This window comes from Haliotis asinina, chromosome 12, assembly GCF_037392515.1.
Source record: "Haliotis asinina isolate JCU_RB_2024 chromosome 12, JCU_Hal_asi_v2, whole genome shotgun sequence".
NCBI lineage: Eukaryota > Metazoa > Mollusca > Gastropoda > Lepetellida > Haliotidae > Haliotis > Haliotis asinina.
In genome coordinates this window covers 55,559,540-55,586,651 of record NC_090291.1, presented here as the reverse complement: position 1 = coordinate 55,586,651, position 27,112 = coordinate 55,559,540, and the positions used below count along the sequence as shown (strand labels likewise).

Below are 27,112 nucleotides of genomic sequence, written 5' to 3'. Positions count from 1 at the left end.
TACTAAAGGTAATCTGAGTCTCCTCACACGTTAAGCAGACATGTCTTCGCATAGTTGAATACTGCTCTTGTTGTAGTTAAACCCAGCTCTCTCAAAACATTTAGTGCGTGAGTGATTTTGGCCAGCAATCAAAGGCTATACACCCTGAAGAAGTCTCAACAAGGGAAAAATAAGAACACAAAATATATTTTATTGGTAACAAGTAGACTACATGCATTCGACCGTTATTTAAGCTAGTATATACACAGATGGACACTGAGCCGTTTTTATCAAATACTTTGGTCCGTTTTGGCGTCATTACTGTGCATATATTTTATATTTCAAAGATGACCACCAAATGAAATAAACATATTTCAAATGTCCACTGGAGGCTACATGAAGACAACCAGTCTCATAAGGAATATTTTTTCATCGCACCTGCTCATACTTTATTCATGTCTCGTACTCTCTCGTTCTCACGAGAATGTCTCGGTTGTCAGTGAAAACAACATGGCGGCTCACACGGCATCCAGGGCCAGTTATGTTGGTGAAACGAAGAAACTTCTTCGAGACGGTATGTAGCAAGTTGAGTACAATTATGAATTTCCATTCCCAAATATCACCAAAGTCGGCAGCTTTCTATTGGCATCGATGACTAGAGCACGATAAGCTGTTCGACTGTCATTAGATTTGGTGGGTGAGTTTGTGAATACCGGATTACCTAAATTGGAAACATCATTTGTGAAACGTATTTTTCGTACTCCAAACAATCTCTAAGATTACCACCTGGGCACCTGAAATCACTACGGCATAGAAACAAAACCCAACACATGTTGCTGATTATTGGTTTCCTTACCAAAGTGAATCGTTTTGTCTTTGCATTTGACAAGATATCCTTTACCATGTTTGTTTGATGACTGAAGCTGTACATTACAGCATTGTAACTGGGCTAATACCTTGGCAGCCTTGGCGCAGGGTTGTTTATTTTGTAGCCAGATGAAGAGGGGTAAATAAATCCCACATGAGGGAGAGATCAGTTCTGCAACATATTACATTTAAATACAACATAATGTTTACACATTACATGAACATGAAATTAATACAGTTAACCATTTAAGGAACATTACAGGAAATTAAATGAATGTTTAAACGTTAAATACATATCGGTTGGGATAACACTTCTGCAATAAAACGAAATAAGACAAAGGAGAATCGGCAAAATTTACTGTGCCATATTGCAACGTTACAATGCCACATAATATGACAAATATTGAATGCAGAACAAATAGCCTCATGCATGGCTTTATAACGCTGTGACTGCTGAATCAACACTAACTAAACAACACTCCCAACCCCAGAGAGGAGTAAGGTGTTTGTGAGGTGAAATTAACCATTCTAAACTAAACTGAAAACTCTGACAACGATTGAACAAACTGTGCCAAGGCTCTCATCTTTGTTCTGGGCAATATGTCATTGTATCGCAAATAAGTGTCACTTTTCCAGAAGCCCAGGGCCTGAATGATTTCTCCCGGTACCCCAGATTCAAAAGCCCACGTAGCACCACGTAGTGACCCAAGATGAGTACATTCTGATCACGCAACAGCTGACGAATAGTGGAAATGAAAACAGTCTTAGTCAATACTGTCAATACTGTCCCTGCCTGCTGCTCTGGATCATGGTTTCTTTCACTCTGGAGTAGGTCATCCAGAGCTGCTGCAGGGCAGAGTGCTTCACCTTCAACTCTGGACAGCAGCACCTCCAACTGCCATTCCCTAAACTGCAGTGTTTTTGTCACTTTCAGTTTCAGGGAGTATCCACCTTCGCAAACTGAGAGATCGGAGATACGCAGATCTTTATGTGGATTAAACAGCTTTTCAGCCAATAAATTACCTGGCCTCACCACACCTTAAAAGGCAGTAAGGCGAGCAGCCCAAACACTGACATGTGTTAAGTTTGACATATCTAATCTAGACCTCAGCGTTAACAACAGTTGAGGAGACATGGGGACTGCGGGGTCTTCCGCATCTCCAAGTTCATGCTTCACTCCGTGCAATACAGATGAGAGATGCTCATCAAATCCATTGTCCTTCTGCAGATAGAAATAGGTACCAGATATCCTCAAACTGATTTGTAGCTGATAAAGCTCTTCACATCAACGAGGTATGGGATATAAAGAGCAATAGTCTCTGTGGATGTGGGCAATGGAGGAACATCTAATTTTTCACAGAAATTTAAGTAAGATCTTAGCTGGCAACTGTATGTTCTCTGCGTATCTACCATATAAGACGGACATGTCTCTCCTTCAAAAGTCCAACACACACCAGTCAAATCATAATTGAAGGGATTCACCAATACCGATCTGTGTGCTTGTTTAAGGTCTATCTTGGCAAGAAAATCACCCCTCTGTATAAGCTGCTTTGCTGCATGCAAATCCATATATGCGCACTCACACCCTGTCGTATACACGTTTAGTCCCTTACCCTCTGGAAGGTTTGCGTCATGCATGACTCTAATTTTGTCCATGTCCTTGGGCACTGCTACAAGGGCACTCACAATTTTTGGGCGATGTGAAACCAATTTATAGTGACCTGCCAACAGTTCTGCTTTTAGCTTCTCTTCAACAGGAGATCTGTTAATAAGCGCTGATCTGTGATTTTGGCAAAACACAGTTTCAACTGTACCAACAATATCCTGCTCAACTAAACAGAAACCATCTTTAACTCCATCCAAAATATATTGCCTGTCTTTATGGTCCTTTTATAGAGTTTATCAGTTTTTTGGTGCAGGCATGATTTGCATACCTGGAGCCATACCCTGGCTGTATCCCACGTTGCTTGGTGGGATGAAACTGTGGCTGCTCGATGGATATTAAGGGCCTCTGCAGAGTGAACACATGTGAACCAGTTTGCAGTCAGATAGTTGGCACGAATATACACTGTTATATCGCCGGCATATTTCCCTACCATCTGCCGTAAAAAGACCTGGTGGGCCTCGTGACCTTTGATTTGGGGATCCACCATAACCCCTGGTGGGCTGTTGTCGCCCTTCCCTTGCATTAACTTGTTTTTGCCTAGAACAAGCTATGTCTCTTTGCCCCACCACATGGTGCCTATTACGCTGTTCATCTTTTCTCACCAGCTGATGTTCTCGGAGTAGCTGGTTCGGAGTTCCCCTTTGGAAGCACTCCTTCGGCTGCACGTCCCTATATACGTTGTCGTATAATAAAACAGAAGTCCAAAAGTTCCTACTTGCCAATCTGAACACGTCACTCATGTAGCGGTGGTAGTCTAGCACTGTTTGAATCGAGTCACCTTCCTCAATCAACTTATCTAGTATGCCTAAACTAGCATAGCCCCACATTTCCAGACTAACACTGCTAAGTGGGGGTTTGTTGCTACCCAACATGAGTCTACCTTTGTCAAACTGCAGATCGCAATGTTTATTAACATTTCCAGACTAACACTGCTAAGTGGGGGTTTGTTGCTACCCAGCATGAGTCTACCTTTGTCAAACTGCAGATCGCAATGTTTATTAACATCAAGAGAGTTCATCCACACGAAATCCGTGATCTGACGAGCATTACCTTCAAACGTGCCTGTTGGAGTTACTTCCCTTTGCTGAATATGAAATTAATACAGTTAACCATTTAAGGAACATTACAGCAATGAAATGAATGCACACGTGGCCAGTATTATAATTACTGAAAAATAATGATTGAAAAATTATAGATACAGCGACTAAGATACACATAATTACCAGCAATTAATGCTTTCCTCGGACGCCTTCTCAGTACATCTAGACACAATGGCCCCATTATGAATGCTATGTATTACTGTAAACTGTATTACAGAAATACATCTCAAATACATTCAAACTGGTTTACACAAATGAATACAACCGAACTGGCCCCAAGCCGAACCGGCCCCAAGCCGAACCGGCCCCAAGCCGAACTGGCCCCAGGTTAATAATAACGCTAACCATGGTTATGGTAATTATCTTTAACAGATAAAGATTACATTTTATTTCTTTTTGTATAATAAAATACTCAACTGACAAACACAGACATATAAAGATTTCCATTGATTTTTTAGACATTTTTGAGGGGTTTAAATATTATTTATTTTCAGATCTGTATAATTTTACATAATGGACAAGGTTTTTTATAATGGACAAGGTTTGGGGAGATTGACGAACAGGCAAAATTGCCTATATTAATGCTGCTCCCCACATAATATTGAACATACACACTCAGACATCACAAGTTAATTAAGGAAAATGGAACACATAGAGAATGATGATGATAGGTACCAAGTGAACTTTCTTGGACTTAGACTGATATAGTAATGGTACAGTCTTAATAAGGTTGTTAAATGGCCACAAGAGCAGGAGGGGTTTTCATCTAAAACATAGACAGAATTGACAATTCATACAGATAAATATTTCAATTAATTCATTGTATACATACAGACAGAAAGATTTCAATTAATTCATTGTATACATACGGACAAAAAGATTTTTGAAAGTAATTTATGTCTTTCATAAGCATATACACAAGGTGGAGATAAGAGTATATGGTACAGTCGACACTGAGTGAACACAATCAGTGTCCAGTAAAAGTATATGCTTACGACAACATGTAAATTAATTTGCACACAATAATCTGAACATACAACACAATCAGTGTCCAGTAAAAGTATATGCTTAAGACAACATGTACATTAATTTGCACACAATAATCTGAACATACAACACAATCAGTGTCCAGTAAAAGTATATGCTTACGGCAACATGTAAATTAATTTGCACACAATAATCTGAACATACAACACAAACAGTGTCAAGTAAGAGCATATGCTTAAGACAACATGTACATTAATTTGCTCATGATTATCCGTTCAGAGAAATATAAAAACAACACATTCTCTTTAATCACTCATCGAGACATGCGTAAAATAACAGTTTAATTTTGGAGCTGAAGAATGTTTTACTTTTCATAATGTTAGCAGAATTCATGCTGTGAAAGATGGTTAAGGTCAATGTAAGTAAACTTATCCTCAGTACTTTTCGTTACACTCCCCCACTGAGTCTAATGAAACCTTATGGGAGGTCGCATCAGGTAACCTTTGAGATTGACCAATCAGAATACAGTTTACCAAATCGTGAAAGTGCACATTCACACATACCTTTTGAACTTTTTATCTCGAAAAGGTTCGTACCCGAACGATTCTGCATGCTATTTAGGATATGATCGCTTCCGGGTGATGCACATGGCATATTACAACCATGACAACGGTGAGTAAACAGTCGATGAAAATAGTGTTTTTGACAATATTCAAGGATGTCATCTTGCGGAAATATTAGCTAATGGTGACCATGTGAACAGAAACCCCAAAGCGTATATACTGCAGGTCAAATAACTGTGTTATATGCTGATTTTTGTTTGTGGAGAGATCTGTGTCGGTGACCTGAGTATTATGAAAGTCCCTCCGATCCCTATATATTAGCTGTTGTCTGATTGGTTAAATCTATTTAACCGTCACATGTTTGATTGGACGGTCATTGGTCACTCAAATGTTACCTGACCCGACCTTCTACTAGGTTTTGTAAGACTCAGTGGTGGAGTGTAACGAACCTTATGAGAGGTCGCGTCAGGTAACATTTGAGATTGACCAATCAGAACACAGCTTACCAAATCGTGAAAGTGGACATTCACACATATCTTTTGAACTTTTTACCTCGAAAAGGTTCGTACCCGAATGATTTCGAATGCTATTTAGCGTACACTCGCTTCCGAGTGATGCACACGGCGCACGTTACAACCATGACAACGGTGAGTAAACAGTCCCTGAAAATAGTGTTTTTGGCAATATTCAAGGATGTCATCTTGCTGAAATATTGGCTAATGGTAACCATGTCAACAGAACCCCCAATGCGTATATACAGCTGGTCAAATAACTGTGTTATATACAGATTTTTGTTTGTGGAGAGATCTGTGTCGGTAACCTGAATATTTTGAAAGTCCCTCTGAACACTAAATAGTAGCCATTGTTTGATTGGTTAAAACTATTTAACCCTGTTGCGTTTGATTGGACAGTTATAAGTCGCTCAAAGGTTACCTGACGCGACCGTCTACTAGGTTTTGTTAGACTGAGTGGTGGAGTGTAACGAAATACACTGAGACTAAGTTTACTTAGACTGGGTTAAGGTGTGTTGAAAATATTAACAAAAGTTCCACACATGGAAACGTGAGAAAATATGAAGGACGACATATTCTGTGGATTCGTTCCTGGAAACTTTGGCAGAACAAAGGTGAAGCGTGAATTCATGATGTGAGATTTATGTGCTATCCATATATTGGTAATATGTCAATTCTGTGGGTATGATACAACTAATTGTAAGTACATGTGTTATTAGAGTTTGACATCGTATCATTTTGCAATCAGTCATTTAGATTCTTACAAGGATTACATATAATGTCCTCAACCATCTCTGTAAATTTAGTGTAATCAGCAGCACTTGCATCTTTACTCGCCTCTCATCGACACTAATATTCGCATATATATTTTCAGACATTGATATTACGTGTAAAGACCTATGAATAATATATATTGCAACATTAATCTGAAAGGAACTTTAGTTTATATGTCAGTGTAGAAATGTTTACTTTGCGGGGCTGGTTTGGCTTGGGGCATTATTTAATTACATTTAATTACAAATGACACAAATACAGTATCATATTGGAAATCAAACATTCCATAGCCTTTAACAATACTTTAAAATACCATCAACTAACTGAAATATTTTGTCATGTTTATCCTTAATAAAATACTTTACAATGCATAAAACTAAACCTTACATTTCTTCAAGACCAAATCATGTGTCTTCTGATGTGAGTTGTCAACCAAAATGAAAGTACTGAACCTCTTGCCTTGTATGAAAAGCATGTGCACAACCTTACAGCCAGTGAGAAGTTCTTCATCAACTTCTAGCCAATTAGTGCAGCTATATAAGGTATGAACTGTGACCTACCCTTACACAGGTGACGAGGCTCCCCATGGCTGCTCCTGAGGTTCCTAACTCATTATGAAATTATGAAACATTTTTAAAACGTATACTTAAAACGAAACACCGAACACCATGCCAACATAAATGCAGTATTTTTCACCCTGTCACAACATGACGGTTTAATATTAGTCCAGGGGTTCAAATTTTTTTTTAAAAGCGACTTGCCACAGGGCAAGTGACTTCAAGTAAGTAACTTGTCCTGACAAATTTGCCACTTGTCCTGATTTTATGGCACAATGTTTGATGTTAATGTTTACTGGACTATTTATCGAAGAGTGATAAATTTCATAGCACCAAACAACTATTATTGTGAAATATAACAGCTGGATTATGAGCAGATAAGAAATGAAATCCAAGTGTTTTTGCAGTTTGAAACCATAAGTGGAAATTATCTAGTAGCAATTAATGGACAAATTAGATATGATTATTTAATTGCCCGGAATGAAAAAGGACTTGTCCCGGGCGTCAGGCAGTTTGATTCTGAACCCCAGTAGTCAATAAATTTCAAAATCAGAGCACAAATTCTTCAGCATTTACAATTTCAGTGATATTCACATGAGACATTTTAAAAGTGTAATATTTCTCAAACTGATGGATAAAATGACATTTTGTCCAGATACTTGTTTTGGTGTCATCATAGCCATCCAAACCCGTAGTTATTTAGTTTGGCAGTTATAATGGAGTGTGAAAAACTTCATCTGCTGCTAGGAAAGGAGATTGCATCCATTACTTAAATGATGGAATGTCTCCAGTAAAATGTTTTCTGCATCTTTCATCCACTCAGTCTTATTAACCTGTGATGGTCCAGTTAAACTATTGGCCTTCAGTACCTCCTGTTTGTTATAAGAGGTGACTAACAGTATCGTTTGTTCAGGCTCGCTGACTTAGTTGACACATGTCAGTGGTTTCCAGTTGGGCAGAGTGATGCTGATGCTGTTGATCTCTTAGAGGATTGTCTGGTCCAGACACTATTACTTACACAGCCGCCATATTATAAACTGGAATATTGCTGAGTGCAGCATAAAACTAAACTCACTCACTCACTCACTCACTTATTAAGATAACCTAAAGCAAAACACTTTGTGTATTTTTTCTACTCCTTGATAATGTAACATTTTGGCGGTTTCACAAGGACCGTGGGGCTAGCATGAGCTTTATAGTGATTCACGCATGTGTAACAAGTCAGTTTCTGGTGTCATAGTGTGTGATGTGTCTAATTCCTTCTGCTGTATTATCCTGCCACATGTTTCTGTAGTTATCACTTGAATCTGTTTGAGTATAAGAGGTAACACATTTATTGCCATCTTTGTTCCATCAACTGCACTATGAGGTATTATATTCACAAGATGGTTAGCTGATCATGTTGATAAATACTACTAGAAAATCTGTAGGTTCTTACCCATTTCAGTCTGTGTAATACCTAATTAAGTCTGATTACCTAATTATATATAGCAATCACTGATCATGTTTCAGGATTTGGTGTCTACACGTATGAAAATCAGTTCTTCAGGTATGAAGGCCAGTGGCAGAGAGGGAAGAAACATGGTAAGCTTTTGACTGAACATGTAGAGAGATTATCATGCAAGTGTGTAATGGAACAGGTTAATATCATCCTCGAGAACCTTGAGCGTATACTTTGTGATAAGTCTGCACTAGAACCTGGATGGATGTACAGTTCGGCCCAATAATTGTATTAGCTTCCCGGCTAGCTTTTTCTGTCCAGTCAGGTGTCTATGCCAGAAAGCTGAGTGTACCAGTCACAACTCTTAAATCATCTAACCAATTCGACTTGGCAATACAAATGATGCAGAGGTACTCTGAAAGAGGCAGAAGGATTTCTTGGATATATAAAAATTTTTGGACCTGTCAGTTTGTCCATATGATTTCCCCCCAAATTTGAATCACACTGTGAACTACCCTTTGCAATTGTGACTGCTATCTTTATTGACACTGGCAAGCTGGATTGTAATGGTGGCTTAGCTGATTGGTTACCATGAGAACGTGTAGCCAGCAAAGGGAGGTCATAAAATTATCAGACCGAGCCATAAATGATTTATCATAAGGTATACCCTGGAGATTACAGAAGATGGGTTAATATCAGTGTGTGAAATATTAGTCCAAAACCCAGTCATTGACATCAGGGCTGGTAACTTCAAAAAGTTACTAGCCCATAAAGGATCTAGCAAGATCAGAGACCAGCAGACAGTGAATTTACTCAGATGAATGGTGCAGCTAATATTGTTACAAGACCATCGGGCTGGCTACCTGTAAATTTAGACTATCTGTCATAAATCTAGTCTATCTGGTAGTTGGACAAATGTTTTGTTACACTACCTGTCCTGTTGGTTAATGAAGTTGTGAAGTGATGGAAATAGCAGATGCAGTTGTGGTAGGTCTGGTGGTGATGGTGGTTGGTAGTAATGGGGCTATTATTGGAAGTGGTGATGGTGGTTGGTAGTAATGGGGCTATTATTGGAAGTGGTGATGGTGGTTGGTAGTAATGGGGCTATTATTGGAAGTGGTGATGGTGGTTGGTAGTAATGGGGCTATTATTGGAAGTGGTGATGGTGAGGCTGTAGCAGTAGAAGTGGTGATGGTGACGCTGTAGCAGTAGAAGTGGTCCCAGCATGAGTAGAAGTATAATCTATTCAGAAAAAAATATTATTTTGAGTGTGGTTGACTTGGGTTGTCTCCTTCATCAGACCAGCTTTCAGTTTTGTGGTTGGTTCCTTTTGTATTGAGCATCCTAATTCTAATGATGACCCGTGAAGGTCCCGCTGTAGAATAGGCCTTCAGCAACCCATGCTTGCCATATTGACACATGTCATCAATGCTTATGTTGTTGATCACTGGATTGTCTGGTCCAGATTTGATTATTTACAGACCGTAGCCAAATAGCTGGAATATTGATGAGTTCGGCGTAAAGCTAAACTCACTCACTCACTCCCTCACTAATTCTAATCATATACTATTATTGTATTCCACATCAAGTAAATATATGTTTTCTGAAACAGACGACAGTTCTGTAAAAGCAGACAACTTTAGAGCTTACTTTATAGCACAGTCGTCACAGCTATACAAGCAAAATCAAACTGCCATCAATGTCAGGCATACTGAAGCAGTGTGATGTTCCAGGTCACGGTAAGCTGCTCATGAAAGACGGCACCTTCTACGAGGGTCTGTTTGCAAATGGTGAGATTCAAGGACATGGCTACAAGTACTTCGCGACATCAGGATGCAAGTATACTGGGCAGTTTGAACGTGGTGAGCTACATGGCTATGGCATCATGCAGTACAAAGATGGCACCCTATTTGAAGGAGAGTGGGCGCACAACAGAAAGCAAGGTAAAATTAAGATGAGGTAGAAATGGTGATTGTGATGATGATGTTTTTTAATGAAGTGTAAAGGCATCTAGGCGTCTTCTCAGAGCATTAACACTAGCTTGTGTTGGGTCCACAGGCTATGGTGTACTCAAGACTGGGGAGAACTCCAAGTACGAGGGAGAGTTTATGGGCAGTATGCGGCATGGAGACGGCACTTTGATTTATGAGTGAGTTAAGTTTTCACATTTTCCTATTTTTATGTAAATTAGATACTGTCCATTAGTGTAAGACTAGTGATGCATCATTGTCAAGGCTGAATGAACACTCTCATTACATATGGTGGCTTGCCTGTGTAATCTACAACACTAGTGGCAGTATCTTTTAGATACAATGTTTATGGAATTGTTCAATTAAAATATGAATGTCTAAATTTCAAATAATCTAATTAGCATGTTTTTAAAAATGTCTTGTATAGTTTAGTATTTAAGAACATACTTGCATTTATAAAGCACAGTGCTTGTTTCAGTATGCTTTTGTTTGAAGGTTTCTATTACCTGTATTGAAGTGTAAAGATCTCCTTTACAGTCGAACTGCTGGGGGCGGTGAGGCAGCATTGTGGATGAAGCATTTGCTCCACACACCAAAGCCCCAGGTTCGATTCCCCAAATGGGTACAATGTGTGACGCCCATTTCTGGTGTCTCCAGTAGTGATGCTGCTGGAATATTGCTAAAAGCGATGTAAACCTAAACTCTCTCTCCCTCCCAAAGTAGTGTAATGTTAAAGTTCTGATGGAGGTGGGCACTGGTCAAGAGACTACAATAACTGTATGACATCAGCATCATTGATCATGTGGATATAAATTTCTTTTGATCCTTGTTTCGTAAAATATATGAAGCATCAATGTTTTTCATTGATTGTACTTTTCTATTTTACTTTCATGAAATGTGTCGTTTAAAACAAGTTTCACCGAGGTCTTTTAATAGTTAGTCACTTATTTACTTTTATGATAAACTTCTAGTGTCTATTTTACACCAGACAATAACATTATAATGTTTTACACTAAACTATGGTTATAATAATTCAGTTAATCTTCCTCACAGAACAATGCTTTTATGTTGTATAGTCTTGTCAATAAAACAAAATATTTATCTTAGGTATACAGGTGATAGATTATAGATTTACTAGATGTGCATGATGTACCGATAGATTCTAAATAAGTGATATAGAATCTTGACATACGTCATATTGATTCTAGATACACATGTTATATAATCTAGATATCCATGATACACATGTTATATAATCTAGATATCCATGATACACATGTTATATAATCTAGATATCCATGATACACATGTTATATAATCTAGATATCCATGATACACATGTTATATAATCTAGATATCCATGATACACATGTTATATAATCTAGATGTCCATGATACACATGTTATATAATCTAGATGTCCATGATACGCATGTTATATAATCTAGATGTCCATGATACACATGTTATATAATCTAGATGTCCATGATACGCATGTTATATAATCTAGATGTCCATGATACACATGTTATATAATCTAGATGTCCATGATACACATGTTATATAATCTAGATATCCATGATACACATGTTATATAATCTAGATGTCCATGATACACATGTTATATAATCTAGATGTCCATGATACGCATGTTATATAATCTAGATGTCCATGATACGCAAGATATATATTCTAGGTGGACATGCTATACAGGATATAGATTCTAGATGTACATGATATACATTCCAGATATTACATTGCATACATTCTGTCTTGCATTGTATCAATTAGCTTCTTGTTGATTTCGCTTAGTTGTATAGATTTCTTTTCAACAATGTCTACATGCTTTCATGTTTGACATACAATGGTGAAAATTGACTCACTACTAATGAAATGGTTTTAAATTTTATTTCATTCTGTCCACTTGAAGCGGTGTTTACAAAGCGAGGTACAGGCTCTAATACATCTGTGTGTAGGACAGCTCTTCCAGCCATGTATACCCATTGTATCGCTATGTCTCTGCTATGTCTCCATTGTGTCTCTGCTATGCCTGTCACTTTTTGGCTTCTTGTAACAAGCCTGCTGCCAGTTTGCATGATACCTGTTGCATCGGACCACATATGAAATATGTCTTTTAATGGCATTTAGAAGTGATAACCATGAGGAAGAGAGTTTTAACATTTTATGAATGTCAACCTGTTTATCATGAGGAACAAAACGTTTCTGTGTATATCCTTACTCTGTCATTAGATGAATGAATGGTGTGAGACAGATAGCATCTATATGTTCAGTTCTGTTCTGTTCTGTACATTTAAGAACAACAAAAGTAAGAAGACAGCAGGAATGCAGACAATCAGACATCAGCGACAGTATCTTGTTGGCTGAAAAGATTGCAGTGTCTTGGTCTAGCTCATTCCTTCATGTCACATGTCAACAACATTGTAACAGTCCTGAGTCTACTGTCATGTCATAAGCATGTCATGTCATAAGCATATCATGTCATAAGCATGATAATATCTGCAAGTGCATCATGTCCAACTCTTGCTCAGTCACAACTTGTAGAAGTTGTAAAGATGAAGGAATACAAAGTTCTACGGATAGTCAGCTTCTTTATTGCAATGAATGCATTGTTTCTGTGTATGTACTAATACCGTTGTCAAGCAAGTGATAGAAAGAGTTGAAACAAGGAAATATATATAACTACATAGTGAGTATATACAGTCAGTATGCATCAACCCTATCAATTGTTAATACTCACTATGCAGCCATGTGTGCTCTCTGCCTCATACCATTCAATTACCTGTTGAAGATGTAAGGATATACTTCAAAATGTTGTGTTCCTCATAATAAAGGAGTTGCCATCCATAAGAGCCCTCTTCCTTACATATGAAATATCTCTGTTGCATGGGACCAATCTAATTTTATCAAACTAATTTCTTACCAATATTAGTCAGTGTTAGATTTGGGTGAAATTTTGAGTGGCTCCAAATTGATGAAAAATAATATTTCTGGACCCCCTCTAATGTTAAATAGATGGGCAGATGCTAAATAGAGGGGGTCCTGACTGAATTTGATGAGTCAAAACACTCAAAAACCCTCTCTTGAGCCAACACTGTTAGTTATATGTAGTTTGACAAGCATGACATTTCGAGTTGGTCCAAATGAACTTGTATCATACCATAACCTTGATTAGAGCGAAATCAGGCCCCCTAAGTAATGGAAGGAATTACGGCAATTTGAAGGAATTGCATCTCAAATGTAAACAAACGCAACCCACTCGCAAAACAATTGCAGCGATATCGGTAGTTTAGCGGTAATAACATAAACACACATACCCCTATCGGAAAGAGTGTCGGTAATACTTGAAACAAGATCGGCCATCTTCGGAGATTTAGCGGGGGCCTGGAAATTGTTTGGTTAATCATTACATTGTTGTAAGTTAATCTTATGTATGGCACTTATGACTATCTTAGCACTAAGAGAGCTCTGAAAATCTAGCCCCAGTTGTCTTGACAGTAACTGACCCCTTTACCTTGTAAGTCACCATCTATTGTCCCAACAGTAACTGACCCCTTTACTTTGTAAGTCACCATCCGTTGTCCCAAAAGTAACTGACCCCTTTACTTTGTAAGTCACCATCCGTTGTCCCAACAGTAACTGACCACTTTACCTTGTAAGTCACTATCCGTTGTCCCAACAGTAACTGACCACTTTACCTTGTAAGTCACCATCGGTTGTCCCAACAGTAACTGACCACTTTACCTTGTAAGTCACCATCCGTTGTCCTAACAGTAACTGACCCCTTTACTTTGTAAGTCACCATCCGTTGTCCCAACAGTAACTGACCACTTTACTTTGTAAGTCACCATCCGTTGTCCCAACAGTAACTGACCACTTTACCTTGTAAGTCACCATCCGTTGTCCCAACAGTAACTGACCACTTTACCTTGTAAGTCACCATCTGTTGTCCCAACAGTAACTGACCACTTTACCTTGTAAGTCACCATCCGTTGTCCCAACAGTAACTGACCACTTTACCTTGTAAGTCACCATCGGTTGTCCCAACAGTAACTGACCACTTTACCTTGTAAGTCACCATCCGTTGTCCTAACAGTAACTGACCACTTTACCTTGTAAGTCACCATCCGTTGTCCTAACAGTAACTGACCACTTTACCTTGTAAGTCACCATCGGTTGTCCCAACTGTTACTGACCCCTTTACTTTGTAAGTCACCATCCGTTGTCCCAACTGTTACTGACCCCTTTACTTTGTAAGTCACCATCCGTTGTCCCAACAGTAACTGACCCCTTTACTTTGTAAGTCACCATCCGTTGTCCCAACAGTAACTGACCCCTTTACTTTGTAAGTCACCATCCATTGTCCCAACAGTAACTGACCCCTTTACCTTGTAAGTCACCATCGGTTGTCCCAACAGTAACTGACCCCTTTACTTTGTAAGTCACCATCCGTTGTCCCAACTGTAACTGACCCCTTTACTTTGTAAGTCACCATCCGTTGTTCCAACAGTAACTGACCACTTTACCTTGTAAGTCACCATCGGTTGTCCTAACAGTAACTGACCCCTTTACTTTGTAAGTCACCATCCGTTGTCCCAACTGTAACTGACCCCTTTACTTTGTAAGTCACCATCCGTTGTCCCAACAGTAACTGACCACTTTACCTTGTAAGTCACCATCCGTTGTCCCAACAGTAACTGACCCCTTTACTTTGTAAGTCACCATCCGTTGTCCCAACTGTAACTGACCACTTTACCTTGTAAGTCACCATCCGTTGTCCCAACAGTAACTGACCACTTTACCTTGTAAGTCACCATCCGTTGTCCCAACAGTAACTGACCACTTTACCTTGTTAGTCACCATCCGTTGTCCCAACAGTAACTGACCACTTTACTTTGTAAGTCACCATCCGTTGTCCCAACAGTAACTGACCCCTTTACTTTGTAAGTCACCATCCGTTGTCCCAACAGTAACTGACCCCTTTACTTTGTAAGTCACCATCCGTTGTCCCAACAGTAACTGACCCCTTTACCTTGTAAGTCACCATCGGTAACTGTCTGAACAGTAACTAAACAAACCTAACATACATTTGTTACAGTCAAATATGAAACATATGTATTCAACTGATAGTTATAATGCTTTGAACTGGGCATGTTCCTTGCTGGTTAACATGGTAACTGTGCTGCAGTGTCAGTGATGTTTAACCTTGTGCTTTTCTTTGTTCTGTCAATAGACACAATACATATATATTTTGTAGCATTGTATAGTTAATATTTATTAATATACTATGTTAATAATAACAAACTTAAAGGGGCATTAATTTTAGTTCATTTGCTTTTGTATGCAGTTTGACTAACAGATGCAGCATGTGGTCAGGACAAATCATAGTATTTCGTTATATATGTAGCTGTGTTTGTTGTATGAGTAGTTTGTATGTATGTAAATTAGTCAGTTATTTTCCCTATATCTAGCATATTTAGGTTTATTTGTTAATACATTTATACAGGTAATGCAACAAACCTTACACTACTTGCCACTCTGTGTGTCAGCAGCTGTGAGAATATATATGTTCTTATTTTCACCAACAGATGAATCAGATACCCTCGAACTAATTTTGATACAAGTAATTCACTTTCTGTATTTATTCTAAAATGATAGAAATAAATGGCTTTGTTTTCTAACAGAATACAGTCCATGTGCTTCATTCTCTATGTCCCAGTTTGACTGCTATGAAGTATGATGTATGACTAACCTCAGTGTTGTGACTAACAAACGGTGGTATTAGGTCATTTAAATATTACTCTGGTTCTATTTACAACATCAATATGAGAAAGTGACCTTATATATCTTTAACTGTGATGTAAGATTAACACTGAATGCCCATCTGATTTTTTTGGCACAAGTGGCTTGACAATCAACTAAAGGACCAGACCCTGTGTGATGAGTGTGTGATGGTAATGGGCTTATTGGTGGATACATCCATGGCTGGGTTCACATCCCATATTCACCTGATTATAGCTCTTGATTTGTGCGCACCAAGTGTGATCTCCTACATCACCTGCAACATAAATCTTACATGCCATTACGTAACTGAAATTCTTTTCAAAGAGGCCAAGCTCACTCAGAATACGCTGAATAAAGAAATGCCTGCATATTTCTGATATACCATGTCTACGTGTTGATGTACCTGCAAGTGATGGAACAATGTATGTCTGCAAGTTGTTGATATTCTCAGATCATGCCGTATGTAGCATGATGTCTTGATGTCTGTTTCAGTAATGGGGACAGGTACACGGGCAACTGGGTGATGGACCAGAGACAAGGTCAAGGACATCTCATCTGTGAAGATGGCACAGAGTATGAGGTAATAGAGTTAGCTACAGATATAGATCGTAACTAAACATGGATCATTTACAGATAACTATTGGAAAATGAACTTCGTTTCTCATTTCTTGTTCTGTGTGAATGAGAATTTGAACAAGGCTCAGAAATATCTGTGTAATGTACATTGCAATACCATCCATGTTTCCAGCAGAGGAAGTCAGTAGTGATCATGTGACATCAATATTCAATGTTGGTGTCAGTCACGTGATTGAACACAATATGGTCCATGTAAAGATATGTGTTTGCCACAGTCTGAGGCTGACTACATGTTTGAGAATGGCCAATATGTCATATACTGCTGAAGAGGTCATTCTAGGCACGGGCAGTATAGTATTCCATTCCTTCCTGTGTCGTTTCCTTGATCAAAACTGTCATACTGTTGTATTAGATACATTTGATTGTGTTGTATAAGAAACAACCACACACGTAACAAATATTTCGCAGTTCACAATATCACTTGCAGTCAGCTGAACAGGAACAGCTACAACTTTTAGGGTTGTGGAATATGGACTTGTCTGAATGTAGGCACTGGGTACGTTTCTGTAGTTTGACTTTGTTTAGGGCACATTTCTGTATACAGAAACATGCTTGGGGAAAATATCTGTAACACCTGTGCCGACAACGACCCCTTGAGCCATGTGTTTAAGGATCCATGAAGATCCAGGGTAGAATAAGTCTTCAGCAACCCGTGCTTGCTGCAAAAGGCAACTATACTTGTCGTAAGAGGCGACTAATGGGTTAGGGTGGTCAGGTTCGCTGACTTGGTTGACACATGTCATCAGTTCGCAGTTGCACAGATTGATGCTCATGCTGTTGATACTGGATTGCCCAGTACTAGACTTGATTATTTACAGACTGCCACCATATAGCTGGAATATTGCGGAGTGTAGCATAAAGCTAAACTCACTCACTCACACTGTTTTTGTAAGATGTTGTGGTGTTCCAGGGTCAGTGGCTGAATGACATGTTCCATGGTGAGGGCAAGATGGTTCATGCATCTGGGATCATCTATGAAGGTCAGTGGATCAATGGCTACCCAGTGGAGATGGCCACCAAGCTGGTGATAGTTACAGAATCACTGGAACTCACTCAAGGGCAGACATTCTCAGTCAAAGTTGAATGTCACAACGACCTTGGGGAGGTCATTGCAGGTGAGTGACACTGAATCATTTGCCTGTGAGAATCAATGTCATGTAGAGAACTGGGTGTGATAATGGCAAGGAAGAAGAACAGTGGCAGAAACCCCTGCCCTAAACATCTTTGCTGACTGCTGAAATACCATGCCAGTTAACTCCCTCCGACACAGGTTCACTCAGCGGTTGATCCATCAAAAGATTGAAGCTTCAGAGGATCCAGTGATGCATCAATTACTTTTGACAAGGAGACTCTGTCATTTTATGTTTATATTTTTGGTGTGTAGTATATTCACGGTGAAATCCTAAAGTTCAATCCGCAACGCAGATTACATTTTCAAGTGTGTTTCCAAACAATCCATGAACAGTGCTTCAGTGCATTCAGTTTGGATACATTGTTTCCTCAGTGAGTTGTGTGTTCCTGTTATCTGCGGTTGGCTCCTGGCAGATATTATTAATATGGGGATGGTGTTATTATGTATCTATGAATACTGGAAGGGGTATATTGTTCTCAGTTATAACTGTTCTTTTACAGTGCGGGCCTGATCTTTGAATGCTATGCCACCAAGAGTCCTGTCTTGGATGTTGTGGCAGAATACAGTTTACTGGCATTCTCTGAATTTGAACTGATTTCAGATCAAGGGAGAGAACTCCTGGTATCGGCTGGGTTCAAGTACTACCCCACAAAAGAAGGTTCGGCACTGTTTGATATGATAGAGCAGGTTGAGGAGAAACCTATTGCAACACCTTTGTAAGTCCACAGTTAAACCTTGCATTGTTTAACTTTAAGGCTGTATTGTAATAATGCTATATATGCAAACAAACAAATCTACGGAGAGACATAATCGTGATAAGCAGACACAGCCCACCCTCATCTACAAATCACCTAATTCTGGTGTTGCAGTGGCTACTCTATTGTGCCCTACCCCTTGACTGACCATATGAACACAGACGAGGAGAAAGAAGCAGATGGGGAGAAGGAGGAGGTCAGTGAGGTCAAAGTCACACCTGAACAAGAGATTCCAGTCAAGACAGATGACGGAGGTATGGTCAACAATCTGATCTGTTTAGGACCCCACCACTCTAAAGTGACATCAAACACTGATAGACTCAGCATGATTTCCCCACAGCATGCTTCTTTCATGCTGTTGGCAATTGTATAATTTCAATAAGTTTTAACCAATCAGTTGCTGGCTAGATGATGGTCAGTTCCAACTATCATGGGCTCTTATTCTCGAAACGTTCATAGCGCTACGAACTTCTTAAGCCCATTCTTAACACATGGGCTACGATCAAAGTTAGGAATTCTTAGGGCTACGAACGTTTTGAGAATAAGGGCTCAGGTGATCACTTAAAGTGAACCTACAGCATAATGTGCATTGAGGATTGTGCATTGCCCACCGTCAGATGAGGAACAGGAACAGGTTGAAGAAGGAGAAGAGAAGGGGGAGAAGGAGGCAGTCAGAGAGGAAGGGGAGAAAAATGGAAACATGTCACCCACACAAGAAGCAATGCAAGATCTTGTCACAGGTAGGCGTCAGCCCTGTGTCTCCCTGTGTCTCCTCTGTGTCTCCTGTTAGTGCTGGTCATAGGAGTTGACTGGATGGGATGTTACCTAAGTCACCTTTTGTTGCATGTCATAGTAGTCAAATGGATGTTCAGAATGTCCATCACTGGATTGTCTGGGCCAGACTTATTATTTACAGGCCCATATGGATGTGGTTATTGCAGGGTGCAGTTCGAGCACTTTCATTCAGTACTAATACTGTAGAGCAAGCTTGTCAACACCCCAAATATTATTTTGCACATGGCTTCGATGTTTTATCCAGAGTTTACATTCAGTAAACAAGGAATGAGAAAGGTAGAGATGTATCATTTAACCACTCATCATCAACTATACTGTTCTGACTGCCAACACTGTGCATGTTGATCCTAGTTTTAGAACCAACCACAGAGGAGAGTGCACCTACACAGAGAGAAACCACCCCTCTTCCTCCACCTGTAGCCAGTCAGAGGACAGTTAATGGTGCATGTGAGTGGAGCTGTCTGCAGCTGGCCCCGCCCCCACCAATGTACCGCCCATTTCTAGCCATGGAGGAGGAAGCAGGGATGAAGAAATCCAAGTCCAAGAAGCCGGGCCAGTCTAAGGACAAGAGTCTGGATAAGCCAGGTGGGCACTCTCTGGCAGCATCTGTCAGTATGATCCATGGCATATTTTGATAGTGTCCATTTATAGATGTTTCTTGTGGTATGCAATATAATTCTTATATGAGCATTATCTCCCTTAACTCTCTTCTTTAAGTCATTCCATGCTCAAGATGGTGTCTTTTGATGGAAGTTGTTTTATGGCACGAGAGAAAACAAATATGTCTAGTCAACTTGTGGGCCACCTGGAGATACTGACGGTATAACGTTAAACGTTTGTTACTTTGAAGGGATAGTTTGTGTTTTTAGTCGAAACATATATTAATCACAGAATGAAAATCCTTACAGCCACAAAAAAAGCCTCTCCATAGTTTATGTTCAGTTTAGTTTAACATGTTTAACTTTCACTTGGACATAAACATAAAGCTCAAGATGGACCAACAATTGGGTTACTTGAGGTGCTCATGCTGGTTCATACTTTCGCCTTGGTTTGTCATTACACACACTGGTCAGTAGACTGACAAGTCGTCTGGCAGGTTATCAGAAGTGGGTCACTGATCCCTGTCTTGTATCTTCTCTTAAAGCTAGGATGACAAAATATTAGTTGGGCATCACAACCTTGTTTTGCAGAGATATTTTGTATCTGATAATCATATTTCAGATGGTAAACAGTCCAGGAAGGACCTTAAGGAGAAAACAAGCACAGAAAGTAACCTGGATGAGAAATTTGCCCGACCAGGTATTTATCTTTTTGTTTTATGTGGATATGAAGCCTGGTGTTGTCCAGATACTCCGTAATTTGTGTTTGATCCTACTTTGACCTGTTAAACAAACACATCTTGGGTCTTCACCCTGTCCATCTGTTGTATTGTAGTCAATGATTCTGATCATTCTTTATGGCTCTCAAGAAGTGAACATGATGAAAGAATATATTTTCTGAATGTTAACCTGTTCTTATTCTAAATAAAACTGCCAAGCTGCATCCAAGATCAGTGGAACTGGGACAACTGATCTTTGCATGTAGTTTGTATGTAATGATTTCACATGGACATGCTAGGCTGTTTATTCTCTGTAATTTACTTTGAATGATTTCTCCAGGAGAGTATGTGATCATGGTACAAGATGTCACCAACCCAGCATTTCTCCGTGGACCCCTCCCACCAGCATTCATGCTCATCAAACTCCAAAAACCAAAACCAAAGAAAAAAGACCCCAAACCAAAGTAGGTCACTTTATCTTTATTTCAAATTGGAGCACCATAACAACCTGTGACAACCTGACCCAGTTGACTGACCTTCACCTACACAATCTCAGTGACCTTCACCTTTGCTGCAGTGGAATGGATTAACCATGCACAAACATTTCAGTTGAGCACAGTGTTCATTAACATGTGGAGCACATTGAATTGTGGGATTGCTTGAAGGAGAAAGTTAAGAACAATCATTGGTGAACATTTGAATGTTTCCATTGGGCTAAAAGACCGTTGAAATTCAAGTACTTGTTTTACCTTTTGTTTAATTTACAGATGTACAGATCTAAACGTCTTATGTCATGTGGTAATCAAATATCATGTGGTCTTCCCTCATCTGTTTCCTCAGTATTTTGTAAGTGTATCTTGACGTGTCACAGTGTGTTGTAATCTCTATATCAGGTAGTGGATATGTCACCAAATTCATGTAAATAACTTCACCTTGGAACTTTGACAGTAAACAAGCAAAACACAGAGACTGTCAGCTGACAGTGCTATGTATAGTTACATGTCAGATTAGATAACAACATCCCACACTTACTTCAGCTTCTTGACTTAGTATCTAAGGTCTAACTTACAGAAAATCAAAAGCGGCAAAATTATAAAATATAGCCATCCTGTCTATTACTGAAGACAAGCAGATCTCATTATAAACCAAGCTACAAATTTGACCCTTAAATGGTATGTTCCGTAGATAATCTTCATGCATCTTTGAAGTCATTGGAAATAGAGTGCCAACAAATCTGTATTGAATTACACAACCAGGTTGTTACACTGTCTCCCTTTCTACAGACTGCTTTTTGGGGTCGTCAAAATTTGGCCTATCAGGTCACTGATGAAGATTGCTACTGTACTGGAGATGTACAGGTGAGACATACATGTGAGAGGTGCATTGTTTGTGTTTGGAAGATTGTTGGACAAGGTTACCAAGAAAAACAGCCATCAGTAGCCAGTGACTCAAAATTTGATAAACTTGTGTAAATCTATTGACTTGATCAGAGGCACTGAATCCAGCATATATGCATAGTGTGGAAAATGTGGCAAGTTTTCCATAAAAAGGAGCCCAGAGACTTTCCGTATTTTCAGAAAGTGTGGAAATGTTGACTTGCCACATATTCTAGACTTTCTTGGATAAAGTTTCAGCATCTGTATGACAGACCGGCCTTACATGTCCAGGTACAAATGCATCACTTTATTAATGTCGTAATGGGATACTTATTAGCGTCACAGACTATGGTATACATCTTAAAGCATGTAACTTGGGCCAGGTGAGCTTCATCTGTGATAAAAAGTGTCAGTGCTTCTGTTTCATATTCACGTGTCAACTAAACAAATACAAATGCTCTTTCTGTGATAGTGGAAGATCGCCAGTCCAACCAGTATTCTGTGATATTTATGGCTTTGCATGATATTTACTTTTACAGCGAAATAAAGCCTATATTTTTTTCATTAGTGTGTTCGCAGTTTTAGTCATTATGTAACAGATTTATCTCAGCAGCCCACCTACAACTGTGACATCTAGTGAAGGGGTGATCCCTCCCAACAGCCCACCTATAGTTGTGGAACCTGGTGAAATGGTGGTCCCCTTGCAATCGCCCACCTACGGGTGTGACATCTAGTGAAGGGGTGGTCCTTCCCAACAGCTCACTTACAACAGTTTTGGTGTCTAGTGAAAGGGTGGTCCCCTCACTATGGCCTACCTACAGTTGTAGGGTGGTCCCATCTCCATGGCCCACCTACAGTTGTGACATCTAGTGAAGGGGTGGTCCCCTCACTATGGCCCACCTACACTTGTGACATCTAGTGAAATGGTGGTCCCTCCCAACAGCCCACCTACACTTGTGACATCTAGTGAAGGGACGATCACCTCACAATGGCCCACCTACAGTTGTGACATCTGATGAAGGGGTGGTCCCCTCACTATGGACCCCCTACAGTTGTGGAACCTGGTGAAATGGTGGTCCCTGCCAACAGCCCACCTACACTTGTGACATCTAGTGAAGGGACGGTCACCTCACTATAGCCCACCTACAGTTGTAGGGTGGTCCCATCACCATGGCCCACCTACAGTTGTGACATCTAGTGAAGGGATGGTTGCCTCACTATGGTCCACCTACAGTTGTGATTTCTAGTGAAGGGGTGATCTCACCCAACAGCCCACCTACGGTGTGACATCTAGTGAAGGGGTGATCCCTCACGACAGACCACTTAAAGTTGTGACATCTAGTGATGGGGTGATCTCTTCCAACAGCCCACCTACAGCTGTCACATCTAGTAAAGGGTGATCCCTTCCAATGGCCCACCTACAGTTGTGACATCCTGTGAAGGGGTGGTCCCTCTCTCTTTCAGTACCATTAAGATTTGTTTGTGTCAAGGTTGTAATTTTTGTGACCCAGTCATCTGAGGTGTAACAATTTAGTGTGCAGAATGTAACATGCATTTTGATAATGGAGTCTCAGCAACGTTTCTAGGTTTGTCAGCTCGTGGATGCGTGCGTGCATGCGTGCCTGCCTGTCTGTGTGCCTGCGTGCATTGTAAACATAGGAGACAATTTCAGTTGGATGTCATTCCATGCTAACACTGGAATGCTGTTCCAAACAGTTGTCAAAAATACTCTTTTACTCCTTATTAAACAATTTGTCATGGTCTTGGAAACCTCAGAAATATTTTAGTGAACATTACAACCGATACCAAGTGTTTGTTACAACAGTAACGACTAAGTGAGACTGTTGTAAATGCCAGCAGTCACTAGCACAGCATATAACAAGAACCCTGCACCACTAACCTGTGTACAAGTGTCTGCAGCACCAACTAATATTTGTGTCTTCTTCCAAGCTCACCGGAAAAGGAACCAGAAGGTAGTTGAAGTTGATCAAGAACTGCGTGAGTAAATGGTGTTATAGGGTAATGTAAGTCCCAGTGTTGAAATTATCCATGAGCAAGCTTTGTAAACTGAAAACACTCTTTATATTCAGGGTATCAAATACATGGCCTTGTATATGGCACCGTGCGAAGGTCTGTAATGGTCATCTGCTTCATAGTGTCTTACATCATGGATACTTACGTATGACGTCACTGTCATTTGTGTATGACCTTTAACCGTAACCTTTGACCTTATAAGATAGAACGTCATGACATTACAGGTGTGAGTTTCACCGCCAACTCGGACATGGTGTGTTCATCAATCACAGGTGTCGTTGATACAGTGAGGAAATGACTATCCCACCAGTTCTATGTAAAACGGAGCCAATACCCAAATATAATTTTGAAAAGGTGTTGACTTTTTGTGAAATTTTAATAGGTTTTAACTGGTAACAATTCAACTGGAACATGGTGTGCAATATCAAAGAATAAGAAACACTCCCTTGGCCTGTTACAGTCTTATGACAATACAGACGTCTTTTTTGTTTTGTAATTTACTAGATTTCAGTGAAAAATCAAAGAACACAGATTAAGAAAACATGAATGTAAATACAGTAATGTTGATATTCCCTTTAAAGAAGTACAATTCTCTCTATCAGAATCAATGACAGTGGGTAGGATACAGCGTTTAACATTGGACAAAATACATCTCGAAGAGGTAACGTAGAAAACTGAACTCATGCAGTATATGTTACTACCATATGTAATCTACCAGACCATTTTGTTTCAGTCATTATAATGTAACATGAAACAAACCTGGAACAAAATTGTTCCTTTTACATAACACTGTTGAATCGAAGTCAGTGTAATATTCTTGCTTAGAAATGGCAGAACTATGAAATGAATGAAACTGAAGAACTACAAGAAACATAATGTGTTTGTAATCCGTCCTTACCCTTCATTGTATGGTAGCTCTGTAGCTTACAATGCACTTGTTATCATAAGCTATTTCAAGCAGTGAAACTTAAGTATAGGTGAAGCAATACAAATGGAAATGCTATGGAAAAGAATCAAAGTATAGCATTATTAGAGGGTGTCTGATAATGTCAAGAATGTACACTTTAGTGTAATTATGTTACCAAGGCCAAGACGGATTGGAAATATGACCTAACAAATTCATTGATTTAACGTTAGCTGGGTTTTGTATAGTAAGCATTGTATTGTTGATAGGTATTCGTTGAATATGAAAAGAATGCATTGTAGCTGCCAAGTGGATCACATCACATCATGCATATTACATCACAGCAGTTACATCTATGTGTATGGAGTATCACAGACTGTCTCTGTCTATCGTCTGTGACGCTGCAATTTGCTGCGTCCTCTTGAAGTACTTGATTCCCTATTGTTGGTTATGTCCAGCATTGTATGTTGTATATTGATATATGTAGGTCACATAGATTACATTCTTAAACAAACTAAACGATTTAAACTCTAATTATAACTCTTTCATTGTAAAGGCATCTGGAGTAACCAGCTCTTCAGGTTTAACACATCTTCCTAATTACTTCTACCGCTATTTCACATCATTTTAAGAATTTAGCTTGTGTGTTCTAGATGGACATCTATTTCTTAAAATGTTATGTTTAAATGCCATTCTTTAGTTTCTCTTGAGAGACATTATAGAATATTTATAAATGCTATTTCAAAAACTTTTACAGGATTCTCCTTCATAGGTTACATTGTACCCCTTCTGGCGACAAGCCTTTTGCAATAAAATCAGTCCATATGAACATCTGTAGATAGTCAGATAAGCATGAAGACACTTTGCAATGCTTCAGGGTTGATATTTTACGGCAATCCTATTTTTTAATACAAATCCCAACTTCTCAGGCAACAGTTTAAGTGCAACAGCAATATTGATAAATGGCTCTGCTTTACAGAGAATTGGTGATACATCAAAACAGCCAGCTTTGATCCATTTGTGCAGAGTTTGAGTTCGAGTTCCTATTTATGGAAGCAATAATGGTTGTTATGTTAAACAGAATATGGGTGCCCATCAGTTCCTTTTCCCGTCAGTGAGAGCATGTGTGGCCAAGGAGTCTATTGGCAGTGCAGTGTGCTGTACACAACTTCATCCCTTGAACACTCCAGAAACATTTGATTGCTGGGTCAAATCCGACTAAGTCCAAATTACCTTTCTAATTTTTAGGTCAAATCCTTGGCCAATGTTATATAATAGTGGGAAACGTCTGTTACCTGCATCATTATGGGCTCTCATCCAACATCAAGCACAGTGGCTTGAATGCTGCAACACCCAACTCCAACACTCACTCACTCACTCATTCCATGCTTTGTTGCAGGTGGGACACACAGAAGCACATTGCCAACATGCAGCGGTATTCTTCCATGGGCCACTGATGTCTCCACCACCTTGCAGACCAGTGTGGCCTTCAGGAGACTTGACTTACATGTCACTATAACTCACCTGATGGTCATGTGACTCACTCACTCACTTTATTATATATATATATATAATTGTATATATTTCATCACTTTCATTTATAATTACAAATTTTGAACAAGGATAAAAATATTTACATCCAGAACTGCAGGGTTGGGCATCTCTTCCTCCTGTGTTAATGAAACATCACCATGGCAACTTTCCATGTGGTTAAAAGAACTTTATTTTACCATTCTTAGTAACTGTATATAGTTTAATGTTACCATGAACATGTTGGCTGAAGAAGCTGAAACTAATTCTACACTTGGGTTTGATGACTAGCCTTGAGAGCACATTATATTCCGAGGTTTGTGGTTTCATACGTACATGCATGCATGCATGCAAGGTTTTCTAGAGCATGTTTCCATGTAGCAGATCCAATCCTGTTTAGTCACTGTGATGTGTA

At 39.4% G+C, this 27,112-nt stretch overlaps 1 protein-coding gene across 2 annotated transcripts; it reads left to right on the top strand.

Moving 5' to 3' along the window:
• The first annotated feature begins 484 nt into the window (after positions 1-484).
• LOC137257906 (MORN repeat-containing protein 1-like) lies at positions 485-26,701 on the top strand. Of its 2 annotated transcripts, XM_067795409.1 has the most exons (14): positions 485-553; positions 8,518-8,589; positions 10,180-10,389; positions 10,505-10,595; positions 12,346-12,363; positions 16,710-16,797; positions 17,764-17,968; positions 18,587-18,701; positions 18,855-18,994; positions 19,358-19,480; positions 19,887-20,120; positions 20,757-20,834; positions 21,194-21,317; positions 26,567-26,701. In XM_067795409.1, the coding sequence occupies exons 1-14, from the start codon at positions 490-492 to the stop codon at positions 26,622-26,624; spliced, it is 1,620 nt and encodes a 539-aa protein (XP_067651510.1). In that variant the 5' UTR covers positions 485-489; the 3' UTR covers positions 26,625-26,701. The 2 variants fall into 2 exon arrangements, with proteins under 2 accessions (XP_067651510.1, XP_067651511.1); XM_067795410.1 differs by lacking the exon at positions 12,346-12,363.
• Positions 26,702-27,112: the final 411 nt, after the last annotated feature.